At 47.1% G+C, this 25,100-nt stretch overlaps 1 protein-coding gene across 10 annotated transcripts in view; it reads right to left on the bottom strand.

Moving 5' to 3' along the window:
- Positions 1–25,100, bottom strand: part of LOC128574629 (calmodulin-binding transcription activator 1) — a 759,325-nt gene that overhangs the window by 412,377 nt on the left and 321,848 nt on the right. For all 10 annotated transcript variants that reach the window (XM_053575459.1, XM_053575460.1, XM_053575461.1 and 7 more), the window contains exon 3: positions 18,185–18,320. In XM_053575459.1, coding sequence (XP_053431434.1) covers positions 18,185–18,304 — 120 coding nt within the window. In that variant the 5' untranslated portion in view covers positions 18,305–18,320. The remainder of the gene's footprint in view (positions 1–18,184; positions 18,321–25,100) is intronic.

Genomic DNA, 25,100 nt, shown 5'->3' with positions numbered 1-25,100 from the left:
TGTTTAGATATGAATGAATGTTTATCTTGTAATATTTTCTTCCAGCCTCAGGAACTTCCTTTAATGCACTTTGCAGTATAGGTCTGCTAGCAACAAATTCTTTTATTTATTTATTCATTTATTTATTTATTGTTAAAAAATGCCTTTATATTATCTTCATTCTTGAAGAATATGTTCACTGAATATAGAATTCTAGGCTGGGTTCTTTTTTCCTTTTAGCAATTTAAAGATGTGTTTTCTTCTAGCTTGCAATGTTTGTAAATCAGTGGTAATTCTTACCTTTGTCATGAGTCTTTTTTTTCTCTGCCTAATTAGAAGATTCTCTCTTTGTTGCTGCTTTTGAACAAATCGATCATATTTCTTGGTGTTCTTTTCTTGGCATTTCTCCTGCTTCATGGTAAAGGTTACTGAGCTTCTAAAATCTGTGACTCTATAGTTTCCATCGAATTTGGAAAACTCTTGACCATAATTTCTTCAAATATTTTTCTGTCACCTGCCACTATGAACTGGGCCTCCAATTATATGTATCTTAGGTCAACTGATATTGTTCCCTAGTATACAGAGACTATTATTTCTCCCCTTACCCTTTCTTCTTTGGGTGCTCCATTTTGAATAGTTCCTATTGCTTCATCTTCAGATTCACTGGTTTTTATTTCTACTGTGTCCAAGCTGATATTAATCCCATTATGACACCAGATGCTAAAGTAGCCTTCGGCAAAGCCTAGCTCCTGATATTTATCCCCTTGTGTAATTCCAACCTGTTGATTATGGGCATGTTGGTGACTTGCTTCTCACCAACAGGTTGCATCAAAAATGATGGGATGTTACTTTTGATTAGATTATAAAAGACTGTAGCGTCTGTCTTATCATCAAACTCCTTCTACAGACTTTTTTGGCTTGCACCCTGTGATGAAGCAAGCTGCCATGCTGGAGAGGTCCACACAGCAGGTAGCTGCAACAGCCAGATAAGAATTGAAGCCATCAGCCCAATGTCTGCCAAGGAACTGAATTCTTACAATACCCGAGAAAGCTCAGAAGCAGTTCCGCAGTTTCTCCTCAGTTGAGCCTTCACATGAGGCTGGCCAACATCTTGATTTCATCTATTTTGTTCAGTGTTCTAGTTGGTTTGGATGGGGTGGCAAGTTCACTACCAGTTACTTTGTCATAACCATCAGAGGCCTTTGGGCATTTTAAAAGATGGACAAGAGGGAATGACATTAGCACTTAGCTCCACCCTTTGGGTTTTTAAGCTCTATGCAGACACTCAGCTGGCTCCTCACTGGGGACAGGAACACACATGAGAAAGACTCCTCACCAGCCATGTCATGGCCCCCAGATCCCAACCTTCACCTTCTCAGCAAACAACTTGTCAGTGTGTGATAAAAACCTATCAGAAACCCCCTGGGCCTATCATGATTTGTTTGTTCTGTGGGTTACAGTAGATTCCCTAGAGATGTGGTCATAAGTTCTGAGCCAAGACCCTTGGTCTACTAGTAGGTCTGAACATTTGAGCTCAGAAGGGTCTCAGTAAACCTCATGGGTCTCAGGTGTCTGGCACACTGGAGCCTCTGGGTACAGGGGCACTGTTTGTCCCCTAAAAGAGGCACAAACCCTAAGGGATCTCCTATCTGACTGATATGCAGAATCAATCACCCAGGAAGCATATACAAAATGACCAGTGCCCAGGTCCGACTGCAGACCCATTGAAGGGGAACCCTGTCACTCCACAGTGACTTCTAGGCACAGCCAAGGAGCAGCCTGTCTTCCTGTATCTTACAAACCTGAAGAACTCACAGGCATGAGAGCTGAAGAGTTCACAGAAGTGGCAGTGCTTTGTAAGCTATCCAAAACTAGTCCCAGGGGACACAAAGGTGACTCAACTCCAAGGAAAGAAAAGACTGAGCTCTCTCTCTGAATCATGGCATGTTAAATAAGAAGGAAACTTGGAAAACGTCCAGGCCAACCCCTTCCCCTCCCCCAGGCTTTCCACTGCACTGATGCACCCAGAGGGTTTAATGGACACGTCCAGTATCTCTCAGTCCAGGATGCAGTTTCATCCTGAACTTTCCCCACTATCTTCCAGACCCCTGCTAGGATTCCATTAATGGTTTCTCATGACCCTTAGAATAGAACCCCAAATGCATGACACAGCTGAGCTCCTACACCACCTGGCCCCTGCCCCTCTAACCCCACCCTCTCCTGTCCACCAGTCCCTTTCTATCAATGGAACAGCCAGTGTCCTTCTGAGCTGTTCTGACCCTGAGATTTCTGGTCTAGTTCTTCACAGCAATGGCCCCTTGTACTTTAGTCACAGGTGGAACAGTCCTGCCTCCGTCGGCTGTCCCAGACCACTGAAGTCTGGTGCACGGCCATCATTCTCCATCTAGGCACAAGCCGTGCCTGCTATCTTCCAGCAGGTCTCTCGGGGATCCTGTTGCTCCTATTAACTTGGGAGTTCCAAGAGGGCAGGAAATATGTCTGTTTTGCATATCACTGTATCTGCAATGCCTCCCAAGTCTACCAGGGCAAGCACTTTATGTTCCCAGGCTGTCCCTGTAATGAGTCCTGTTGGCACTGGGTCACACTCTGGACTAGTGATGTGTAGTGTCCAGGCACCCTGGCAAATGTCTGGGTCCAGGTTTGCCCACAATTGAACCCTGTTTACTGTTCCCTCCTCCAATCCATACACCCCAGCTCTGCAGACCTGCCTCAGGGCAGGCCTGTGCTCTCGCCATTCTACTAGACCTGCATAAGCCATGAAGGAGACTTTAGGATTCACCAGTTTCCTCTGAGAAACAATCTGGGAACTGGGCTCCTCCATCCGCAGGCAAAGGCTTTAATATTTAAGCTAGAAGCAACAGCCAAGCACTGCCAAGGGAGAAGGGCTCAATTTCCTTATATCATGCTGTTCTCCAGTGTGCCCTACAAATCTCCGACCAAACCATCAAACAAGACCTATCCTTTTCACTGCGTCAACCCCTAAGTCTCTGATTGTAAGTCAGAGCCTGATGCAGGGCTGGTAGGAGAATCAGAATGAGAGTCTGAGTCACGGGTGTGATTAAGAGTGATCTGGGGCTCCAGTCTCCTCATTAGTGTAGTGCGGGCCCAGCGCTGTACAGTGGAAGTGCAACAAAACCACATTTAAAATGTTCCAGCAGTAACAGCAGAGGAGTGGAAAATGAATGGGCAAAACACATTTTAACAATATATTTTATTCAGCCAATATATTTAAAATATTATCTCAACATGTAATCAATAGAAATATTAATGGGTTGCTTAACGTGGCTTTTTCTCATACTGTCTTTGAAATACAGTGTTGCTCTTATAGGCTTGGACAAGCCAAACTCCAAATGCTCAATAGCCACGTGTGGCTCATGACTACTGGTGGGGACAGCGAAGGAAGAGCCCAGATGCCTGGCACTGGCCCTGAGTTGGGAGGAGGCACCAGACCACCTCCCTTGAGGCTGCCCGAGAGCTGCTCCCAGGTCCCTGAAACCCTCCCTCACCCCTGCATGTGCTGGTGTCAGTGGAGGGATCTGAGATCGCTGCTCACAGCTTTCTCTTGCTTCTTAGATTAATTCACTTGTATTTATTTGGCTTTTTATAAACAAAAGTCAAACTTAATACGTTCTATTCATCGTAAGCAAAGGGCAGTGTTCCTAAGGGGATCTGTCAAACAGAAGCTCTTTCCGTAAATACATAAAAAGGGGACTGTGTAGGGAAGGAGAATTGTACTGAGCTGAAATCTGGGGTATTTTTCCCCCTTTCAGCTCCATAAGCCAAAATATTGCTAAGGCTTTTTATAAACAAAGATAATGAGTTGTATAATTTATGTAGATTAACTAATGCTGCCGCATTTTCTAGAAGTAACATAAACTGCATTATTTATTTGATGTGCTTTTTGGAGTAAAAAATAATTCTAATTGGACATTATACCTAACAGGTTTCTTCTATTGTTTTCTTATTAGTGTTTGTGGTTTTGAATATAAAACACAGAGTCTCTGGAGGGTGCTACACGTGTATATTTTCCTTTGCATGTATGAAAACGAGGGTAACCTTGACCAGGGCTCTTGACCACTTCTGTGTCAGAGGAAACTGGACACACCAGGCAGCAAGAGCATAGGGGTAGTCGGTAGGTGGTGGTTATTTTCAAATAGCGTGGGGTGATGGTCGGTCAGCTGACGTCATTTTTATTCCCTAACCATCTTCACAACTCAAAGCCCGGTCTCTGCAGCATGGGCCGCATCAGCTTCACTGAGGACCCACTTTAAAGGCAGCATCTCAGGCCCCACCAGACCGGCTGAACCAGAATCTCCGGCAGACTTGTGTGCACAGTAAAGTTTGAGAAACATTTTTGCAGCATCATTTGTAGTGAGGGCTCAGCCTTTTCCTGGGCCCCTCCCAGAGGAAAGAGCTAGAGCTGCATGCAGAAAAGGAACCTGGCCGGGTCCCCCAAGTTTGTCCGTGCCCAGCTCACAGCATCAGCTCACATGTCCCCTCACATCTAAGGCATATTGAAATGAGCGCTACATAATCTCACACTGAAATTCTTAATATTATCATATTAGGAGCATTAAAAATGCAAGAAAGGATAATTAAACAAAATAAATTAAACAAGGATCTTGAAATACACAGCCTTGGAAATACTTTTGCTGCCTAAATGCCTGCTAACATCTGCTGGCCTCGATCAAGCTTGCTATCCTCTTCTGATATTCAAAGCACAAAATATGGTAAAATGCCAAATGTAAATAGCTCTGATTCGTAAACTTATTTATGCAGCCGAAGATGGCCCTAAAGTGGAAGAAGGAACTCTGATGAAAGCCCATTGATCTTTGGGCTTTCAAATATTGGGTTCCTTAGCACTCCACATCCCCAGAAACAAGGTGTATTCACTCAACATCAGAAAGAAAACAAAACAAAAACATCTCAGACCAAAAAGGAAGGGGGGTAATTTACTGAATTTATTTCATCTCATCTCCCTTAATCATGTAAAACCAAAACCCAAAAATGTTCTACATTCTGGTTTGTGTCCAACACGATGCACAAACTAATTGAGTGTAAAAAGCGTTGCTTTGTATTATATCAGTTAAAGTAAGTGTAACAATTGTTCTCTCTACCCCCAAGCTCTGCTTCATTTCTGTTTTTGTTATAATTCAGTCCATTCGCAATATGTCATTGCAAACACTATTTGCAAAAGAAAGTATAAAAAACAGATTCTTTATTTCTTAGTGCATTTATTTTCATTTCCCCTTCTCAGCCTCTCCACATTTATACCATGCTTCCATCTGGAGGGCTTAAAAAAAGTTATAGACGAAGTTACTATACATAATGAAGCACACTCATCTGGTATTTAGCCTGAGAATTTTATTGCCAGGTGTTGTGAAAGGAAAAAAATATGTATATGGCCAAAATGCTGTGTTGTGTCTTGTTTCCAAACATTTCACATCGTATCTGAAAGTATTCATTAATTTGTGGTGGGGGCTGCTTCAATAAGGTTTACTTAACCACCTTTCAGAAGACAGATGTGATCAGCCGGGCAACTTGGACGAGGCTGTGGCTCACGGCCACACTGGTAGTGTCCGAGGGGCCCTAGCAACTTAAGTGTCTGCTTAGTCACCATCGGAAACCCCCACCCTTCATCGGGCACTCGAAGCCCTAATGAGCCAGCCTTCAGAACACACAATCAGCCGCCAGGGAAACGTAAGCTGTGCACCCATCTCGTTAGGTGCTGGCCAGACAGAAGGACATCTAGGGGACACCAGGGCACAACAAGGACAGGCACCATCTCCCACATTGACATCCCTCCCAGGGGGGCTCTACCAGTTTCTCGTAAAGGGGAAATGACTTTGACGAGAACAGAACAACCAAAAAATAACTCTGCTGGCTGTCAAGAGACCAAGGGAGCCTCCTCCTGCCCACCTGTAGGCGGAGGCTGTAATTAAAGATCTTTCAACTATTTCTCAGCAATTAAAGAATTAAAGGTCAGTGGCAAAACTCACTCCCTCATGGATTGGTCAGTCCCGTGGAAAGCCAGGCAGATCCTGACTGTGAGAAATGACCACCGATTTTCTTTCGGGAAAGTGAGCTTCCCACAGCATATTGACAATCAGGTCTGATTCCTCAAGTAAAGGCACTTGACAAAACGAGCGTGAGTAGCCAATCAGCGGGCGGGCATCACACCACGTGAATGCACTGAGAAAACGAGCGGGTGAGTAGCCAATCAGCACATGGGCATCACACCATGTGATGCACATGACAAAACAGCGGGTGAGTAGCCAATCAGGGTGCGGGCATCACACCACGTGAATGCACTTGAGAAAACGAGCGGGTGAGTAGCCAATCAGCGTGCGGGCAGCACACCACGTGAAGGGGTTGAGCTCCGCTTCAGCAGCACACAGACGAGAAGGAATCTGGGCAGACATGAGGAATCTTGGGGCTTCCCAAATTAGTTTCTCTCAATATCCTACAGAAAAGATCACAGTGTTTAACACCTGTCTAATATTTTGGAAAGAAAAACAAGTCTTGGGGTATTTTGAAATTCAAGCTATCAGACAACGCCCATACCTTGGAATTGTCTTTCTGAGGCTGTGTGTTCATCACCCTTGCTGAATGTCACCTGGGGGCGCCACTTGCTTCACCTGCCCTGAGCTGGTGGCTGGGCAGCCCCACCTGGGATGCCTTCCGTAGCCCCGAGTGCCCTCCCGCTTTCCACATTGAGAATGGGAACAGCCCCAGAGCCCAGGGAAACAGAGAATTCCTCCTGTCATTCTGAGTCCAGACATTACTCATTAGGTGAGCGTGCAGCCCTGCTGGCTTCTGCCAGAACTGGTTCAGGGCGTCACACCCCACCCCCATTCTCCATCCTCCAGGAACTAATCTCACTCCCATTGGAATTCTGAGATCTAACAGTAACTTGTAGTCTCCTTTGAGACTTAACAAAATTTGAGGCAAAAGAGACCCCAGACAAATACTTTACCCTGGTCTCCATTAGCATCTCAGGTGTTGGCGCGCATAGGCCTCAGTAGAGAGTTTGCCATCAAAAGTTAGAAATTGTAAAACAAAGGTGTGGAGATTAAAGAACGGTGAACACTAGACGCTAACTAGGGGATTAAGAAAAACTACCACCTGTGAGTGAAAGTGGTGAGGAACCACAGAGAGGGGGAGACCCACAGCCACTCGCTGTGGAATTTGTGTTTCCATAAGTGAAAGATTGGGGTTCTCACATAAAGAAGAAGTTACCGATAGTATGCTCCCTTAAGGGAGGCTGCTTAAGAGGCCCATTCCAGATTCAATAATAATCCATATTCTTCCCATGGAAATGGCAAACTGAATGTTTGATTTCCTTATCACCACCACAGATGCATGAATCATTAAGCTGCAAACCAGCAGGTGTATCCCGCGCCACCTAGAATATTTAATAAAATAAATTCTAAATAATCAATGCATGAACAGTTCACATTTCTTACTTTTTTTTTTTGTAATGAATGTCTACCTCTCACATCCATCACAAACTGTGCGTAAATTGTGGCAGAAAAGATAAAAGAGAACCTCTCCAGTCTTCTTGTGCTGTCACGTAAATGCTTAAACACGGACAAATAACCTCTGTGCCCTCCCATCGGTCACTATTCTAGGGGGACCTTGTTACATCCAACCTGCATAGGCTTCTTACCATGTAGGTGGTCCAACCTTTCTATCTTCTGTGACATCCTGGTCTTTTAACCCTCCCAGTCTCAGCAAGGGCACAGGTGCAGGCTCAGCTTTCCCACTGGGCAAGACAGTCCAGAGTTACCTGCCTGCCCTCTCTGCAATGCTCCCAACAGTGCCCGGGGCTCAAGGGGAAACGGAACATTTCTCAGCTCTCATTTTCAATTTTTTTTTTTTTTTTTTTTTTTTTGTAGAGACAGAGTCTCACTGTACCGCCCTCGGGTAGAGTGCCATGGCATCACACGGCTCACAGCAACCTCTAACTCTTGGGCTTACGCGATTCTCTTGCCTCAGCCTTCCGAGCAGCTGGGACTACAGGCGCCCGCCACAACGTCCGGCTATTTTTTTGTTGCAATTTGACCGGGGCTGGGTTTGAACCCGCCACCCTTGGCATATGGGGCTGGCCCCCTACTCACTGAGCCACAGGCGCCGCCCTCTTTTTTTTTTTTTTTTTAAGAGGCTGGGTTTCACTCTTGCTGAGCGTGGTCTCGAACTCCCAAGCTCAAGCGATCCACCCGCCTTGGCCTCCCAAAGGGCTGGGATTACAGGTGTGAGCCACAGCACCCAGCCCGGCTCCCTTTTTCAAATTGCCCTGTGCAAGAGACGTTACCCCAACTTTCTAGCCTGAAAATAACTTAGGATGAGACAAATAAGCCTTGCTATGTGGAAGTATTACCACCAAAAAATTTTTAAAAAGAGAGAGAAAAGACCCCAACCTCACTGAGTGTGTTGTTAACAAAAGCATTAATTCATTGCAGAAATAGAAACTGAGTACGAACAGCTGCAGACGAAAGTGCTAGGACATGCCAGGGGCCAGAATGAAATCCTTGAAAGGGCTCGTGGAAAGCTCTCGATCATACCCTACAAAGTCTCACTGGGTCCCGTGGTACCCTACTCCTCCCAGCAATTGCTGCCTTCATCCAGAATAGAGGCGGGTAAACAACATCTATGGTTCTGATCCAGCCCACAGCCTATTTTTGTAAAAAAAAAAAAAAGATTTATTGGAACACAGCCACACCCATTCCTTGCCTGTTGTCTAAGGCAGCCTTCAAGCTACAATGGCACAGCTGAATTGTTGGGACAGACATCTGGCTCACAAAACTGAAAATATTTACTGTCTGGCCCTTCACAAAAGGTCCATTCATTCATTCCTAGAACGGTTATGGGCACCAAGTATACTTGGTGCCAGGTAGCATGCCAACCACTGGGCTATCACAGCGAACAGACAGGCAGGTTCCCTGTTCAGAGGAGCTAAAGGATTGTGAGAACAGAACAATTTCCCCCTGTGAGCAGAGGGTGAGGGAACTGCTCAGTCATTGCCAGCCGGTTTATTCTGATTTCAGAAACCTGACACTCTGTATTGTTCACTGTCAAGGCCAGAGTAAAGAAGGCCCGGCTTAAACCACATAATCCGAAATTTCAGGAAAAACCCAAACAAATGAACTTCAAAAATAGCTGCCTAGGGGTGAGGCATTGAGGTAATAAGACCCTGCTGGTGACAAGAGGATGGCGTGTGTCTGTACTTTGCAAATGGAGATGCATATGTGTGACGTGGGGGTCGCACCAAGACGCAGGCTGGGACCCACAGGCCTGGGGGGACCTGAGGTTCTGCACACCTGTCGCACTCCTAGGTGGTGCCCATCCAGCCGCACCATGCTGAGGGGAGCGGGGAGGGAGGCCGCTGCTGCCAGTGGGAACTGGAGCTTTTGGGACAGGAAGGAAAGGCATGCCTTGAAGGCACCAGGTGACCCAGAAGGTTGTCCAACTATCCAAGAAAAAGGACTCACGATATGAGAGGCACTCAGTCTTTCACGAGATCATCGGACTTCTGTCTCCGGTTCTGCTCTTGCGTGGAGGAAGGGCAGGCACAGGGTTCTCAGCAGCCAGAAACGCAGACGACCGCAGGGATGGAAACCGGCTGCTCCCTCCTTTAATTTCTGGGGTAGCCTTTCTCCCCCTACTCCTACTGGTAGTAAAAACACCCTTCCTCCACCCTGTGTTTCCCTGTGTTTTTGATACAGTTGGGCAGCAGACAGAGCGACGTGGGTCTAATTCACTTGCCAACCGTACACCCTCCCTCTTCTGTGCCTAACTCATGCCGACCGACGTGTGTTGGGTGCCACACTCCTAGGACACCTGGAGGCAGATTCACGCCTGCTGAGCCCCCCACCAGGACACAAGCCACCGCCACCATGACGGGTCTAAACGTCCCCAGAAATACCAGAAAATCCAAAGTCACAGAAGATCAATGTTTTACAATTAAGCCAAGTGATGGCTGGAGATACTCTTTACCCAATGCAAACACCACGTCTGCTGAGGGGGGAAATAGAGACCATTGTCTTAAATCACACCCCCGGCTTCTGGATGAGGCTGTCAATTATGCTAGCAAACACCAGGTTGTGTGGCCCGGTGACACCTGACTCTGCCTGTTGTATGTTGGGGTCCAAACGGAAAATGGCCCTGCTGAATTTTGACAGTGGTATTCAAGGGTTTACATTGTAATTGAATATGCTAAAATTTCCATTCCTGTCCTCCTGGGCTAATGTGCAATGATGTTAAGGGACTGTTATGATAATAATTAAATACACGTTCAGCATACCAAGTTGATATTCTGCCGCTCTACCTTCATCAGGGAGTTTCTAGCTTAATAAGGCTCAAATCAAATTTTAAAATGGAACTTACACAACATTGCACATGTTGGCATCTACCAGCGTTAGGGAAGGCAGGGACTACAATCTGTGTTTCCTTCGAAATCTTCCCAGCACGTCCTGTACTAACAAGCTTCTCCCCAAACACCACCGGCAGAAGGCAGCAGCCTCTACGGGCGCCACACCTGGGCTTCTAGAAGTCCCAGCATTTTGGAACTGGGCAGACACTCAGGACTCACTTTTCAGAGGGAGCAAGAAGGTCCCCAGCCCTGGTAGCACTTGAGTTTGCCTCCTCCTGCTTTCCATGGGTCCTGCGTCAATAACGCATGTGGAGACAAACCAACTCACTTGCTCATGTCTTCAAGGAAACCAGTACCCCAAGCACACACATCTCTGTCTCCAGAGACTCAGAGGACGCTGCTCTGCTATCATGTCAGATAAAATACATGAAGCCCAGCAAAGTGTGAGATCCAGACAAACAACCCATAATATTTAGTATAGATACATTGTACTAAAAAATTCCCCTTTGTTAATCTGAAACTCACATTTGTGGAGTGTCTTGTGCCCTCCCACCGTGTGCACACTAAACCTGGCAGTGCACGTCCTGGCCTATGCCATGAAGAGTGTGCTCGGACCTTCACCGCCAGGCCTGTGCTGTGAAGAGTGTGCTCGGACCCTCACCACCAGAGCGAGCGTATCCTGGAAGCTTGAATGCTACAGTTTCAGGACAAATGGACACGGACAGTTGGTGTTGGGGGCAAATAGCCCATTACTCTGGGCAAAGGTGCACATGGGACTACAAAAGTCTCCAAAAACAGCTGAATCCAATCCCAGCTAAGGAAGAACAGCGGGTTACTGGGGTGTTCAGGGCATTTGGAGACCAACTCCCAACCACTGGAGTGGACAGCAAGGCACCTGTGTCTTCTTCTTACGGGCCCTAGATTGAGTGGGGACAATGACACACCAACCTAATGGGCCATGTAAAACATGACATACGTAAAACAATGGCACACTGTTATTAGTATTGCCATTGTTATTTGGCTACAGTTAGGGAACAGGGCGTTTAAAGAGATGCCAAAGGATCACTATTTGTGTCCTCCTAAAATTCACATGTTGAAAACTAACCCCCAGAGCTATTGTATTAGGAAGTGGGGCCTTTGGCAGGTGGTTAGGTCATGAGGGTGGAGCCCTTCTGAATGGTATTGGTGCCCTTATAAAGGAGCCCCCCAACCTCTTCCTCCACATGGGGAGACAGCGGGACAATGGCCATCTGTGAACCAGGAAACGCCCTCACCAGACACCGAGACTGCCTAGGCCTTGACCTTGCCCTTCCCAGCCTCCAGATCTGTGAGAAATAGATTCCTATTGTTTGTCACCAGTACATGGTATTTCTTTCTTTCTTTTTTTAGTACATGGTATTTTGTTACAGCCGCCCGAGCACACTCTAAAACAGAAGAAGTAAAACCGCCACCCTGTAGGCCTCTGTGAACTCAGTGAAATGTGGGCAGAAAGGGCTGCACCTGCTTCTGCAAAGCCTTCATGTTATTTATTAGTTAAAATTTTAATTATATGAATTGGGTAGGGACATGTCACCAGGGATGGTAAGTAATTAGAAATTACAGAAAGACTATGGATTTTAGCTTCTGCATTGATTCTACCAAAACACATCCAGGTAACAGAAAATTAAGTTTTAACTTCTTAACATCCCAGCAGAACAATGCACAAAAGTGCGGACGATTAAAAGTCAGCAGAGAATCCTGGGAGATTCTCCAAGGTGCCACTGAACAGACTGTCTCCCTCCCTTGGATGTGGCCGTGGGACGGGGACCTAAACCACCAGCACTAGGAACGAGATGGGAGAGGCAGCCCGTACTCGAAACCAAAGACCCGGGTTCCAGTCCCAGGGGAATTGCAGGGTTGGGGTGAGGCTCAGGTGAAGGGCCACCATGGACGCATTTAGATGGGGCAGGTCCCACTGCCCAGAGCAAGGCCTCATGGTGTAGACTGCCCCCGGGCCTGCCTGCAGGGAAGGAAAACAAGTTCCTTCAAACACTGAAAACCTTAACTAACAAGTCTGACATTTTAACAATTCCCATGTCAAATGGAAACGTCCGGCTTTGTTCCTGTAAGTTTGTCAGACACAGTGCAGTGTCTTGATCCTCTGTGTATCTTGAGCTTAACAGCTCCCCTAACATTCTGAGACTGCACCCAGACTCGCTTATACTTAGAAAATACTAAATACTCAAGGTATACGTTTAAACCGGACAAAACTGATATGAAGTAAAAGTGGACACTTCCTTAAGAAAGGCAGGGACAGAATGTTCTGGAAAAAAGAGGAGGAATAACCACTCCTGGCTGGAGAAGATCAGGGAGATACCCTGGGAGGGTCAGAGGGTTAAGGCTGACACATTCTGGACCTGGACGGGCAAAATGGGTTTTGAACCAGGAATGCTGGGGGTAGAGGGGGACTGGTGGGCATGTGGGTGAGTCTGAAAGGGAATGGGGCCAAATAACATGTCCATGCACCAAACTCACAGAGTTGCTGTCTGAGGGCAAAACCCACCTACTGTATGTGAAATACCTACCAGGCACACAGGCTCGTCCAGCTTCTGAGAGCTCCCTCCTTACCTACTTACTGCTGTTTACCAGACTTGATGTGAGCACCGTGCCTGTTTGTGGCCGGCTATTTAAAATATTTTCCATCTGCTGCAAGTAAGACACCAATTGATCCTACGGCTGCAAGTAGAGCCGAAACGATCTGGCATTGCCACCGGGCAGACAGTTATTTCATGCCCTGTTAATTCCTAATGCAGTAACTTACAATATCATTCCTGCTTTTAAAAGAGGGGCTTTTTTTTTTTTTTTGGTAATATGTGGCCTGAGTGCAAAAATAAAGAACATCCCTTCTAATGAGGCCAAGTCCCCACACATAACCTCATTACCACAGCTGCCGTGCTAATGCCGGGCTTCTAGCTTTAAGGCAGTTAGTCAGGAAGTCAGAGAAACTCTTCCATCTTTTGAGGCAACTCAAGCAGGTCAGCAGAACTAAACTTCCCCTTCTCGTCTGAAAATTACAATCAGAGGTGATGGGCTGGCGTTTCCGCCCCAAGGTGGCCCAGGCCGGGGGCTCCATCCTCCTTGGAACAAGCCCAGAAGGGACGGGTGTCCTTGTGCTGGTGACTATAATTGAGCCATTGGCCTCTGTGCTGTGATCACCCATTGTTTCCAAAAGCAGGATGTCCACAGCAAGGTACCTGTTAACAATCGGAGCAGAGAGCGCCCCCTCCCCAGGGGGCAAATGTCCCCCTGGGGAGTGCAGGGAGAGACACGCCATGCCCCAGTCCCACTTTCCTGCTGCATCAGCCATTTCTCTTAATTTTTTTTTTTTTTTTTTTTTTGGCCAGGGCTGGGTTTGAACCCACCACCTCTGGCATATGGGACTGGCGCCCTACTCCTTGAGCCACAGGCACCGCCCGCATCAGCCATTTTTCAACAGACCCTCTCATTGCTCATCCACCCCTCCCAGCCCTCCCTGACGAGCTCCCACCATGCCTGAGCTCCCCCCACACGGGGCCTGCTAACTCTTTCCTCGCAGCCCTCAGAATCCAGCGTCCCGGCGGCACGCTTGGCTTTTCATCTCTGCACTAGCTCAGGCCTCACTCATTCCCTGTGCGTTGCTGCACCCTTTGTCCTTATCACAGAGCTGTTGGCCAGGAAGCATCCCAAGTCTGGGGGAAGGGCAACGGGTTTGTGCTGAATCAACACCTGCCAACTTGATCTGAAAAAGCTACAGATTCGACCCAACTCAGACCTGGGCTTGAGTCCCAGATTGGCCACTAATTTGTGCCCACACAGGGGGCAAGAGAAACTCTCCTGAGGCCCAATCTCTTGGTCTATCTATGGATATAATTATTAATATAGACTTTGCACAGACATTTTTATAGAATTACACGAGAGGCCGTACCTGGTACGTAGGAGATGTGTCGGCCCATGACTATTGCTATACCAAGTGTGTGGCTCCTATCTGTTCTGGGAACCCAGCAGTGAAGAAACGGGGGTGGTGGGGAGCCAAGCCCTGGCCTGAAACCTCCAGCACTCTCAGGAGAGAGCTGTGGACAGAGCAGAGAGCAGCCCTGCGAGCTTCTGGGCCAGAGAGAAGTGCCGTGTACTTGGAAGGAATTCTTCCAGAGACCAGCACCACCGCCACAGCAGTGGTGACGGGGCGGCTTGCTCTGCTTCACGTCCGCTCCTGGCTTTGTGCTCAGGCATCTCCCACTCCCCAAGTCTCTGCACCCTGCCAGGCCCTAGACAGCAGCATAAATCTGCACGGGGTGCAGGACCAACTTCAGACCTGCTGAGATTTCATCTCATGAAACGTTGACATTGCAACCACCTTCTTCTTCCTTCCTGCCAACCTTTGTCATCCCTGGAAACCTTATCGAGCCAGCTTCTCCTCGGCTTACCGGCAAGACAACTAATCACGGACCTAACAGCTCGTCAGCTTCAAATGCAGCTGCCTCTGTCCTGTGCCTGGCTGAGAAAATCAATGTGCCTTTGAGTTGCTGTGCATATAGAGGGCCTGGCCTCTGAGAACAAAAGGAGTCAGACTGCTGAGCAGTCCCACGCACAGGACTGGAAGTTTTCCTGGCCTGAGGGGAGGCTTATAGCAAGTGATGTGTTAAACGGTAGATCCAAATATCTTTATCATGCCCAGAACTGAAGAAACAGCTCAGGTGGGGGGAGCGATCAGAGCTCCAGGGCTCTGTGAGAGGCTGTGTGCCCATCCAGAAAGGGGACTGGCAGCTGCCATGCCTGGCATCAGGTAGCTTTTGAGTCCGTGGGGCCTGATTGAGTGCACGTAAGGAGCAGGCAGAGCCCCAACTCAGAAGTCCCCATCTCCTATACAACATCATGCCCCGGGTACACCCCCACTGCAGTTTCCCAGTGGAAAAGATAGCCCACCCCCTGTCCCAGAGGACACCCGCTGGGCTTCCTAGCCCTGGCCCAGCCAGAGGAAATGCAGGAGAAACGCCAGTGAGATGTGAGGGTTGACCTTTCCCGAAAAGCCTTTCTTTGGGGCTGTTGAAAAATCCATGCTGGTGGTAGATGGTTCACAGCAAAAGGTTCCCATTAACATAAGGTGTTTCTTCCTACTAATAATTAAGAAAAACTCAAATTCAGATAGCACAGGGTACCACGTGTGGGAGGACGTGGGAGGGACGGTCCCTTCAAGTTCTCGTGGGCCTGTCATTCGGACAGCCGCATAGGGACATCCAGGAAACCTGAAAGTAACTCAGCACTCACAGCCCAGCAATCCCAGGTCCAGGCACACTTGTACACGCACAAGGACACGGGCCTGAGAAAGTACCTTGACACACTGTCTGCAATGCTGGGAACCTGCAGAGAATCTAAAAGGCCGCCAGTTGGGGATTGGCTCAGGTGTTTATACAGTGGGGTACTAGAAACAGGATGAAGTGATCTCACAAATGTCAACATAGATACAGCTCATGGGGCCAAGTGGGAAAAGTAGGTAAGCTACAAGGCCACACACACGCATGCACACACACACACACACATACACGCAAACACACACATATGCACACATACACGCAAACACATACATACACTCGCACACACACACACAAAACCCCACCCAACTTGAAGAGCTCAGCTTTGAAGCATCCCTGATCACTCCAGCCCACTTGGAACCCCCAGGATGCTTGCCGTAAAAGCTCAGGCACTGTGCTTCTCAGCACCGTTAATGACCTTCATGTATGGACACAGCTGTCCCCTCCATGGCCAGTGCACTAGCGGGGCAGAGCAAGCTCTCCCACTCCCTCCCAGCCACCCTCAGGGCTGGCACAGAGCAGGTGTGTGCTCAGCATTTGTCGCCCCACTCAGCAGGCAGCTCCCTGTGCTCCAGTGAGACACCACCACACAGCACATCACTTCAAGTGGCTTCTCCCAGAGGCCCCGACAGCAAACCTCCTCACATTGTCACCAGCCCAGGCTGCCCTGCGCCCACCACCCCTTCCTTGCCGCCTGCATGACACCTGGAAGTCACTGAGGCCCCTGGCCACCGCCCTTCTCCTCCCTCCATGCTCTGAGGGCACAGACTGTCATCCACAAGTGTGAGCGCCACAAAAAGTCCCAACATAAATATGGCCCCCAAATAGCCATAAATCATCCCAATTCCATCTGGTGACAATTCTAATTTATAACACAAGGGAAGGAGATGAGCACTGCGGTTTTTTTTCCTTGGGCTTCTCAGCTGCTGGGAGGGAGAATCCACCCTGCTGCCGCTCCTGGCAGAAGTTCCTGATTTACGGATTACTAAAGATGAAACACACCAGCCCTGGTCAGCGTGGATTCCCGCAGCCCTGCGAGCGCGGCGTGAGCAGCCCCCTGAGTCGGCCTCCCTCCAGGCTCCTCCTCACTTTCTACCTCCCGCTGCAGCCCAGGAGGTGAGGGCCCTCTGGGCTCCCTGCACGGTGGCTAATGTACCTGCACCATCACTGGTCACAGCCCCAGAGGTGGGAGCTTGGGTAATCTGCATTTTAATGTTCCAGGAAGTTGATTATACCAGCTGTGCAAACCCTGAGCACAGGCGAGTGGAGGGAACCGGAATTTCTTGGATCAGGGCTTTTCTTTCTGCATCATCATAAAGCATTGTTATTAGACATTAAAAAAAAAAACATATAAAACAAAAGTTATCTCTCTCTTTGGGGAAATATAATAAAATATAATAAAAGCCATCATATGCTATATTTAACAGCCATAAGAAGCACATGATTAACACAGAAAAAGTCATATTGACAAAGTGCATCACAAAAAAAGAAGTCAGCATGGAAGGGCAACCCATTGAACTCAAGTGGGTTTATGGTCCAAGCCGTACCTCCCGGCGCGCTAGGGACTCAACACAGCAACAGACTCCGGACACCTCTCTCTGACCTCTTAGAAATACCGGGTAGATTCCCAGCCAGCTTCTCAGCTCCTGGCCCAAAGCAGCACCTGCCATACTCCTGGGGAAAAGTCTTTCCCAGGGGCAGAAAGAAACACAGAGAAGTTCATGCTTGCTAACTAGTGGGCCAAGAACTTGCCACCTTCACCTCGATTCACGCCCTCTCCCCCCATAGCTGTGACACAGGGCTCAGGCCCTCAAATAGGTGGAAACAGGAAGGAGGGAATTTCTCTGTGGCTGCCCAAGGTTCAGAGAGCCTGTGGGATCAAAATGACTGTAAGGAAACCAACCTGCACCCAGTCTTCACTGAAAGCCAAAACCTCACCTTTGCCCAAGATGTTTCTGCAGCACCCCAACCCTGCAAGAATCACACGCTCCCTGTAAGTCCATCCGGGGAGCTTTAACCTCTACTAAAGCTGAAAAGCCCAGGGCTGTCCGTGGAGGGAGTGAAGCCTAGCTGGGGTAGGGTAGAGGGGAGACCACCAGGTCAGCAGAGGCAGGCAGGGGCTCCCTCAAGAGGGACGCTCCTTCCTTACCCTGCCACCCCTCCCCCTGACACCTTGCAAACTCTCCGAGTACCGCAGGCTCTTCTGTGATAAACACCGTACATGATTCCAGGCCCTCACAAACCCCCATCTATACACCCATGACTCCCTAGAAACAGGAGTGCTTTAGGTCAATCCAGTTTCTCTGAAAACTTGAATCCAGACTCTAAAGAGTAAGAAGGTAGAAAAAATAGAACAAAAGCAAAAACCAGGGTCTTGACAAAGTTTCTTTTGACAGAGGTAGCTGGTGCCAACTTACACCAAAGCAATTCCACTGTGCACGGCTGTTCTCTCCTGGGGGCCGAGAGAACCTGTTCTGCTCCTTACCTCTACTCCCTGGACCTTGAGTTTCATATGGTCCTCTCTGGTCGTCTTCCCATCTTTCCTCTTTTTCCAGCAGTACCCATCTTTCCTGTATTTCACTTTCTTCCTGTTGTAGAGGATCATGGAGCCATTCTGCGGTCTGGAAACAACAAATGGTTAAGTTACCAAGAGAACCAAACAGAAGGAAAATTTATGAAGAAAGATATCGTCGACCAGTAAAAGTCTCTACAGAAAAGCAATATTCCACATTTGCTGGAACATAATTTTTCACCTTTTATTGCAGCTCCCTGGATTAACCATGTTTTATGGCCAGCCAAAATTTGCTTTGGATTTGGTACCTAATGAATTAAATGTGTCAATGATAGGCTTAAAAAACATTCCCTCAGTAATAACCACAAGCTAATCAGGATATACAATGTGGGGGCCCGAGCTCTGCCCTGAAAAGTAGACAAAACCAAGAGAGAGCAGAAAGAGCCGGGGGTGTCACGGCTGCCTGCAATATGTTATCTCTTGTAGAAGGATTTTCTGCACATCTTTTAATCCATCACCCAACATTAAGAGATAAATAAGTTTAACACAGATGCTGGATGACTATGTTAAGAGCAGACCAATGGCAGAGCTAGTCGGAAGGCCAAGCGCCCTCAATTCACGGCCCGCGACGATATGACTGTTAGATACAAAGAGCTTCCGTTCTGCTTCTCAGCGAGCTAAGTGCCTGATTCTTTCCCATTTGGGCTTCAGCTGTCAGAGGTCTCAGAGGTCTCCAAGTAAATCCAGGTAAATTCATCTGTTCAGTCTACAGCCATGGTACCTTAGGAAAAGAGTTGCCCGCTTGCTAAAGGCTATAAGAGTAAGCTGGCCATTCTTGTGATATTTAAAAACAACAAATAAAAAGAAACTTGAATTTTTCCAGAAAGAAAACAGGCGTCGACCACAGATAGCAGAGGATTATGATGTGCATATCTGCCATTGAGGTGGTCACATAAGTGGTTTGGAAACTCTAAGGAGAGAAAAGATGAAGCCTCTCTGGCAGCTAAGGGCAAGCGCTTCCACGGTGCAGTTTTGGCAGGTGCAGGCAGATCCGACCTCCAAGGAAGCCTTCCCTGAAAGCTAGCAGCACCCCTCCTGGTGACATAAGAGAAGGAGGGACAGAGGTCAGCATGGCGGCTCACACCTGTAATCCTAGCAGTCTGGGAGGCCAAGGCAGGTGGATTGCTTGAGCTCAGGAGTTTGGGACCAGCCTGAGCAAGAGCAAGACCCCATCTCTAAAAATAGAAAAACTAGCCAGGCATTGTGGAGGGCACCTGTAGTCACAGCTATTGGCAGGGGAGGCAGGAGGATTGCTTGAATCTAGAGTTTGAGGTTGCTATGAGCTATGTACCACGGTGCTGGACTCAGGGCACCAAGTGAGACTGTCTCAAAAAAAAAAAAAAAGCAAAGGAAGGACAATGATTCTGCATCCCTGGAGGTCAGCACGGGTCTGCCAACCCACGCTCAGGGAAGGTCAGGGAGCTCTTCATACAAATAAGACAAATGTTGCTGGTGTGTTTCTCTGCCACAGAAGAGGTGAGGAACGATAACTCAGCCAGCCCCTTTCCTTGCTGCTTCCTTTGAACAATAGGCCATTACACAACTGGGCACAGAACATCGGGCTATGCATGGCTCAGTATTCCATTGTCTGTAGAGGAAAAGAAAACTGCCGGGTGACTGTAGCTAATTGTACTTCCCACCCAGCCCTGACTAGTCAGTGGCAATATGATGACTAAAAGGCAGTCCCATCGCAAATTATAGACTTGGAACAGCGACTCCCAATACTTCATTGTTTGCCGATCAGGACGCAATTGGTTTGTGCCAACGTTGGTTTCCTGCCTGAGCCTGTACCGGCTAAGACAATCAGGAAGTGGTTCCACACACTTGTCACAATGCCGTCACCTGACAGTCTCTGTCTCATTCCTACAGGTCTGCATGGAAAACCTTAGAATTCACTTTCATTTCTAGAAGGCTCTTTCCACATCAGCCCCGTGCTAGTTTCTTGTCCCTAATCTTCAGAGGGGTGTGAGCCCTCCTGTGCCCTGACAGGGCCGTTAGAAGGCCCTCAAGGTCACCTGCTATGCGTGGGGCTCCTGACTGAGGAATAAGCAAAGGAATGTGTCCCAGCAATCGGGCTGTGCACTGGCCTGTCCTCCCCAAGGAGGAATGAAGAGTCCCCTACGAGAGTGCTGCAGGGACAGCTGGTTATGGAAGACGCAGCCACTATAGAAGACCTGGCCTGGATCCAGCCCACCTGCTTCTGAGCAAAGTCACAGATTAGCTTGTCCCCGCTAAATATGGTCAGTACATTTCAGCAGCGTCTTCAGACCAACTGCCCCCAAATTGTACACTGTATGACCCAGGTTGAGAGGGACTCTCCAACGCACTGTTAGGTACACAGAATCACAGCTGCATCCCCCACCTCCCAGGAAACCACCTGCCTCTGGGAATGTGCCCTTGGGCACTCTGAGAATGGCCTGTCATTGGACACTTTAAGCAGGACACAGTCCCACAGGGAACTTAGTGTCCAACGTAAACAGCCTTCATAAATGGAATCGTCGTTTTAACTCGCACACCTAACAGTGCTTAATCCACCAATCTGACATTATTGGGACTTGCTCCTGCTCTGAATGACGCAGGAAGATCCTCACCACAGCTCAGGGGCCCGAGGACGGCAGTGGGGAGCGCGGGTGGGTGCAGGAGGCCCACGTGCCACAAGGCAGGAAGGTAAGGCTGCTCGCCCTCTCCAGAATAGAATCAGGAGCAAGTCGGAGCTGGTGGGAAGGGATCTGAGGAAGAAAGGAAGGAAAAGGGTGCTACTCGAGGGGCAAGAGAGGTCGGGAGGCCAGGGGGAAGTGGGGGGGGGGGCTTAACACACTTCTTGACCGCATGAAAGGTAACACCGCCTAAGGAGAGCAGGGGAGTGGGAGCAGAGCTTCAGACAGAGAGGCTCCTGATACGGCACAGAGGAGGCCGGGGAGCCTGCCACTTGACACTGTCACCAGCTTCCGGTTACTGGCTCCCACTGTGTGCCTGGTGATATGGACGCAGCCCCTGCAGCTCTATCGCTCTAGCTGTTTTCTTTATCTATGCGTATCATGTATTGCTGTGCATCCTCATACCAATCCCAGGAGGTAGGTACTGTTACCATTCCTCACATATAAGCAAACCTTCTAGCCAAAAAGTGTCCGAGTGGGGTAACCTCTGAGTCAGTCCAACCCCAGAGCCACTCTGAGGCTGCTCGGTTAGCACAGACTGTGGGGCCAGTCTGGGTCTGGGTTTGAGTCTCAGTTCTGCTCTAAGAGCTGGACAGGCGTTAGCACCCTGCCAGCACCCCGCAGCCAACAGGCAAGGCCCAGTATGCACTCTCAGAACTCCCCTCTGCTGGTGAGTTCCAGCTGCCCACAGGGGTCACCGGCAGTGGGAGGGAGGTGAGAGAATGCTTTATTTTCCTTCCACACTCCCTGACTGGTGCCAACTGAGCTCTAATCCTCATCTTGGGATCTCCTGGGAGATCTAAACTGACAGAAGCTAAACTGAGGCTGATGGTCTAATAGGGCCTCAAGGAAATCTTCCCAGACCTCCATAGCCACAGTGCAGAGGAATGTCAAGGAAACAGGTGGACAATAGGTACTTCATTCTCACTACAGAGACATCTAGCCAAGTAATCCTTTTATCTAAAAGACTCCTAGCTGGCAAAACTCATAATGCCCAGTGCCACCTGCAAAAAGATCATGGAGTCAAGGGAAGCCTACACAAATCGAGAAGTAAAGAAACAGGTATATAATTAAGATACATGCGTATAAGCTATTGATTGTATAGATAGATAGGTAGATAAATGGAATGAGAGTAGACCCATTTACTGCAGAGAAAAAGGAAATTAAATATCTAGGCATAAATCTAACACGGAATTCTCAAAATCTAAAAAGAACAACTATAAAAATGTTCTAAAGTAGACAAAAATAGGTTTCGTTAATGTACAAAACCATAACTTGTTCTGTTTAGGGGGAGTCAAGATGACGAAAACGTCAGTCTTCCCAAAGTTAATTCATAACTGGGATATCATGACAGTGAGACTCCATCGGGATTCTTTTCCAGATCTAAAAAATTTTATTATGTGTATTCAAAAGGAAAAAATACTGAGAATACCCAGATACATCCCCCAGAAGACCAACGTAGAGGAGTGGCCCTACCTGCTACTATAACGTATTATAAAAGCTCTGTATTTTTGAAAAGTGTGGAATTGAATGAATCAATAGGCAAGCCCATGGAACGGGGTAGAAAATCCAGAAGTATTCTCACGTATACAAATTCAATATGTATAGGTGAGGTATCTGAAGTCAGTGGGGGCGACTAACTTTTTAATAAGTGAAACTGGGTTATCTAGATAGTCATATGGAACAAGATAAAATTGGATCTACCCCTCACACCACACAGAAGCATCAATTCCCAATGGAAAAGGGATTTCAATGGAATAAATAAAACCATAAAAGATAAATAAATAAATAAATAAATAAAACCCTAGAGGAACATGCAGGTGCATTTCTCTATAATCTGAGAGTCAAAAAACACTTCCCTACCCATGATTCACGACCCAGCAACAATATGTGAAAGATGGGTAAATCTGATGACATAAAAATAAAACTGCCAGACTGTTTTCCAGAGCGGCTGCACCATTTTCCATTCCCACTAGAAGTGTCTGAGGGTTCCCCATTCTCCGCCTTCTCCCCGACATTTGGCATGGTCTGTCGTTCGGATCATAGCCGCCCTAGTGGGTGCGTAATGTTTCCATCTGCATTTCGCAAACGGCTAACAATACTGAGCATCTTTTCATGTCCTTATGAGCCATTCATATCATTTCCTCCATGAGATGTCTATGGGAATCTTTTGCCCAGTTTTAATTGAGTTGCTTGTCTTTTTATTTTTGAGTGGTAACAGCTCTTTACATATAATCTGGATACAGGCCCTTTATCAGATATGCGATTTGCAAATACTTTCTCCTGCTTCATGGTTTCTTTGAAAGAGCAAAAGTCTTCAGTTTTGGTAAATTCCAATATATCAAGTTTTTTCTTTTTTTGAATAGTGCTTTTAGTGTCATGCCTCAGAATTTTTTACCTAATACAAGGTCACAAAGATCCATGATGTTTTCTTCTAAGGGTTTTCTATTTTTAGCTCCTGTATTTAGGTCAGGGGTCCATTTTGAGTTAGTTTGTGTGTATGGAATGGAGCAAGGCTCTGAGTGGCATTTGGTATTTGAATATCGGATTATCTCAGCACCATTTTTTAAAAGCTTATTCTTCCCTCTCCAGTTCCCTTTGAATTAATAAATTGTCCACGAACATAGTCTGGACTTTATATTCTGTCCCATCCTCTGCTGTGTGCCAGGACCACAGTGCCTTGATTCCTGCAGTTTTATAGTCAGTTTGAAACCAGGGGTTATAAGCTCTCCAACTTTTTTCTTCTTTTTCAAAACTGTTTTGGCTATGTCTTGTGTATTTCCAGATGCATGTTAGGATTAGCTTGATGATTTCCGCAGGAGAAAGCCTCCTGGGAATTTGGAAGGAGCTGCATTGAATCCAGCGATCAATTTTGAGAGAATTGCCATCTTCATATTGAGTCTTCCAATTGCAGAACTTGGGATGTCTCTCCATCTAGATAAATCTTTAATTTCTCTCAGGGAGACTTCGGCTTTCAATGTATGGGTTTTACATTTTGTAAATTAAATGTATCCCAAGTACTTTATTCTTTTTGATGCTCTTGTGAATGGAATTGTGTCCTTAATTTCATTTTTTGATTGTTCATTTGTACTATATAGAAATACAATTGACTTTTGTAATTGATTTTATAACCCATGATCCTTGCTAAACTCATGTATTAGTTCTGGTAAATTTCTTTGTAGATTCTTTAGGATGCTGACATATATAATTAAGTCACCTGTGAATAAAGATAGTTCATGTTCTCCATTTTTTATTGAGATTGCCTTTCATTTCTTTTTCTTCATTTATTGCACTGGCTAAAACCTCTAGTACAAGGTGGACTAGCAGTGATAAGAATAAAAACCTTGCCTTGTTCCTGATTTTAGGGGAAAAGCATCCAGTCTATCCCCATTAAATAGCTATATCAAAGACTTAGGATAATAATGAAAAGGATTCAAAAAGCAATTTGAAGAGGCTCCCACTGACCAAAGATGTGTTGATCAAAGTATCTGTATAAACAATAACTATGTGTACAGTAGAGCAAAATACATTAAATTTATTTAAATTCATGAGTTCTTAATAGCCCTAAAATAAACCAACAAAAATCTTATTCTCTTTGTTGGAGGATGCTAGTAACCCAACACACTATTTTGAAAACTGGAGGGAAAAGAAAAAAGTGGGCAAAGGGAGAATTAGGCATTTATTCTGCCTTCCTTGTACAAACTGTTCTTTTGAGTTACCACATAGGAAAAGAGAGGACTTTCTCTATAAGAGAACCCCAGGCAGTAAAGGAAGAAGAAATAAGAGAATCTGACTGTGATCCCTAGTGAATTAATGGATCTGGGCATAGATCAGCAATGGTGGCTGATATCACAATAGAGACGACCAGACAGTGTATGTCCCCTGCTGTGGTTCACATGTGTTCCCCAAAGTTCATGCGTTAGAAACGTAATCCCCAGTTCCACAGTGTTGGGGAGTGGGGTCTACTAAGGGGAGATTAGGCATGAGGATTCGGCCCTCATGAATGGATGGATGACATCATTGCAGAAGTGGATTAGTAATGGCAAAAGTGGGTTAGTTATGAAGGAAGTGGGTTAGTTATGGTAGAAGTGGGTTAGTTATGGAGGAATGCCTTTGTTATAAAGTGAGCCCCGCCCCTTCTTGCTCGTCCCTCTCTTGCTAGTCTGCCTTCT

The sequence above is a fragment of the Nycticebus coucang genome, chromosome 22 (genome assembly GCF_027406575.1).
Source record: "Nycticebus coucang isolate mNycCou1 chromosome 22, mNycCou1.pri, whole genome shotgun sequence".
NCBI classification, from domain to species: Eukaryota; Metazoa; Chordata; class Mammalia; order Primates; family Lorisidae; genus Nycticebus; species Nycticebus coucang.
The sequence above is the reverse complement of the archived record's forward strand: the minus strand, read 5'-3'. Positions and strand labels throughout refer to the sequence as shown.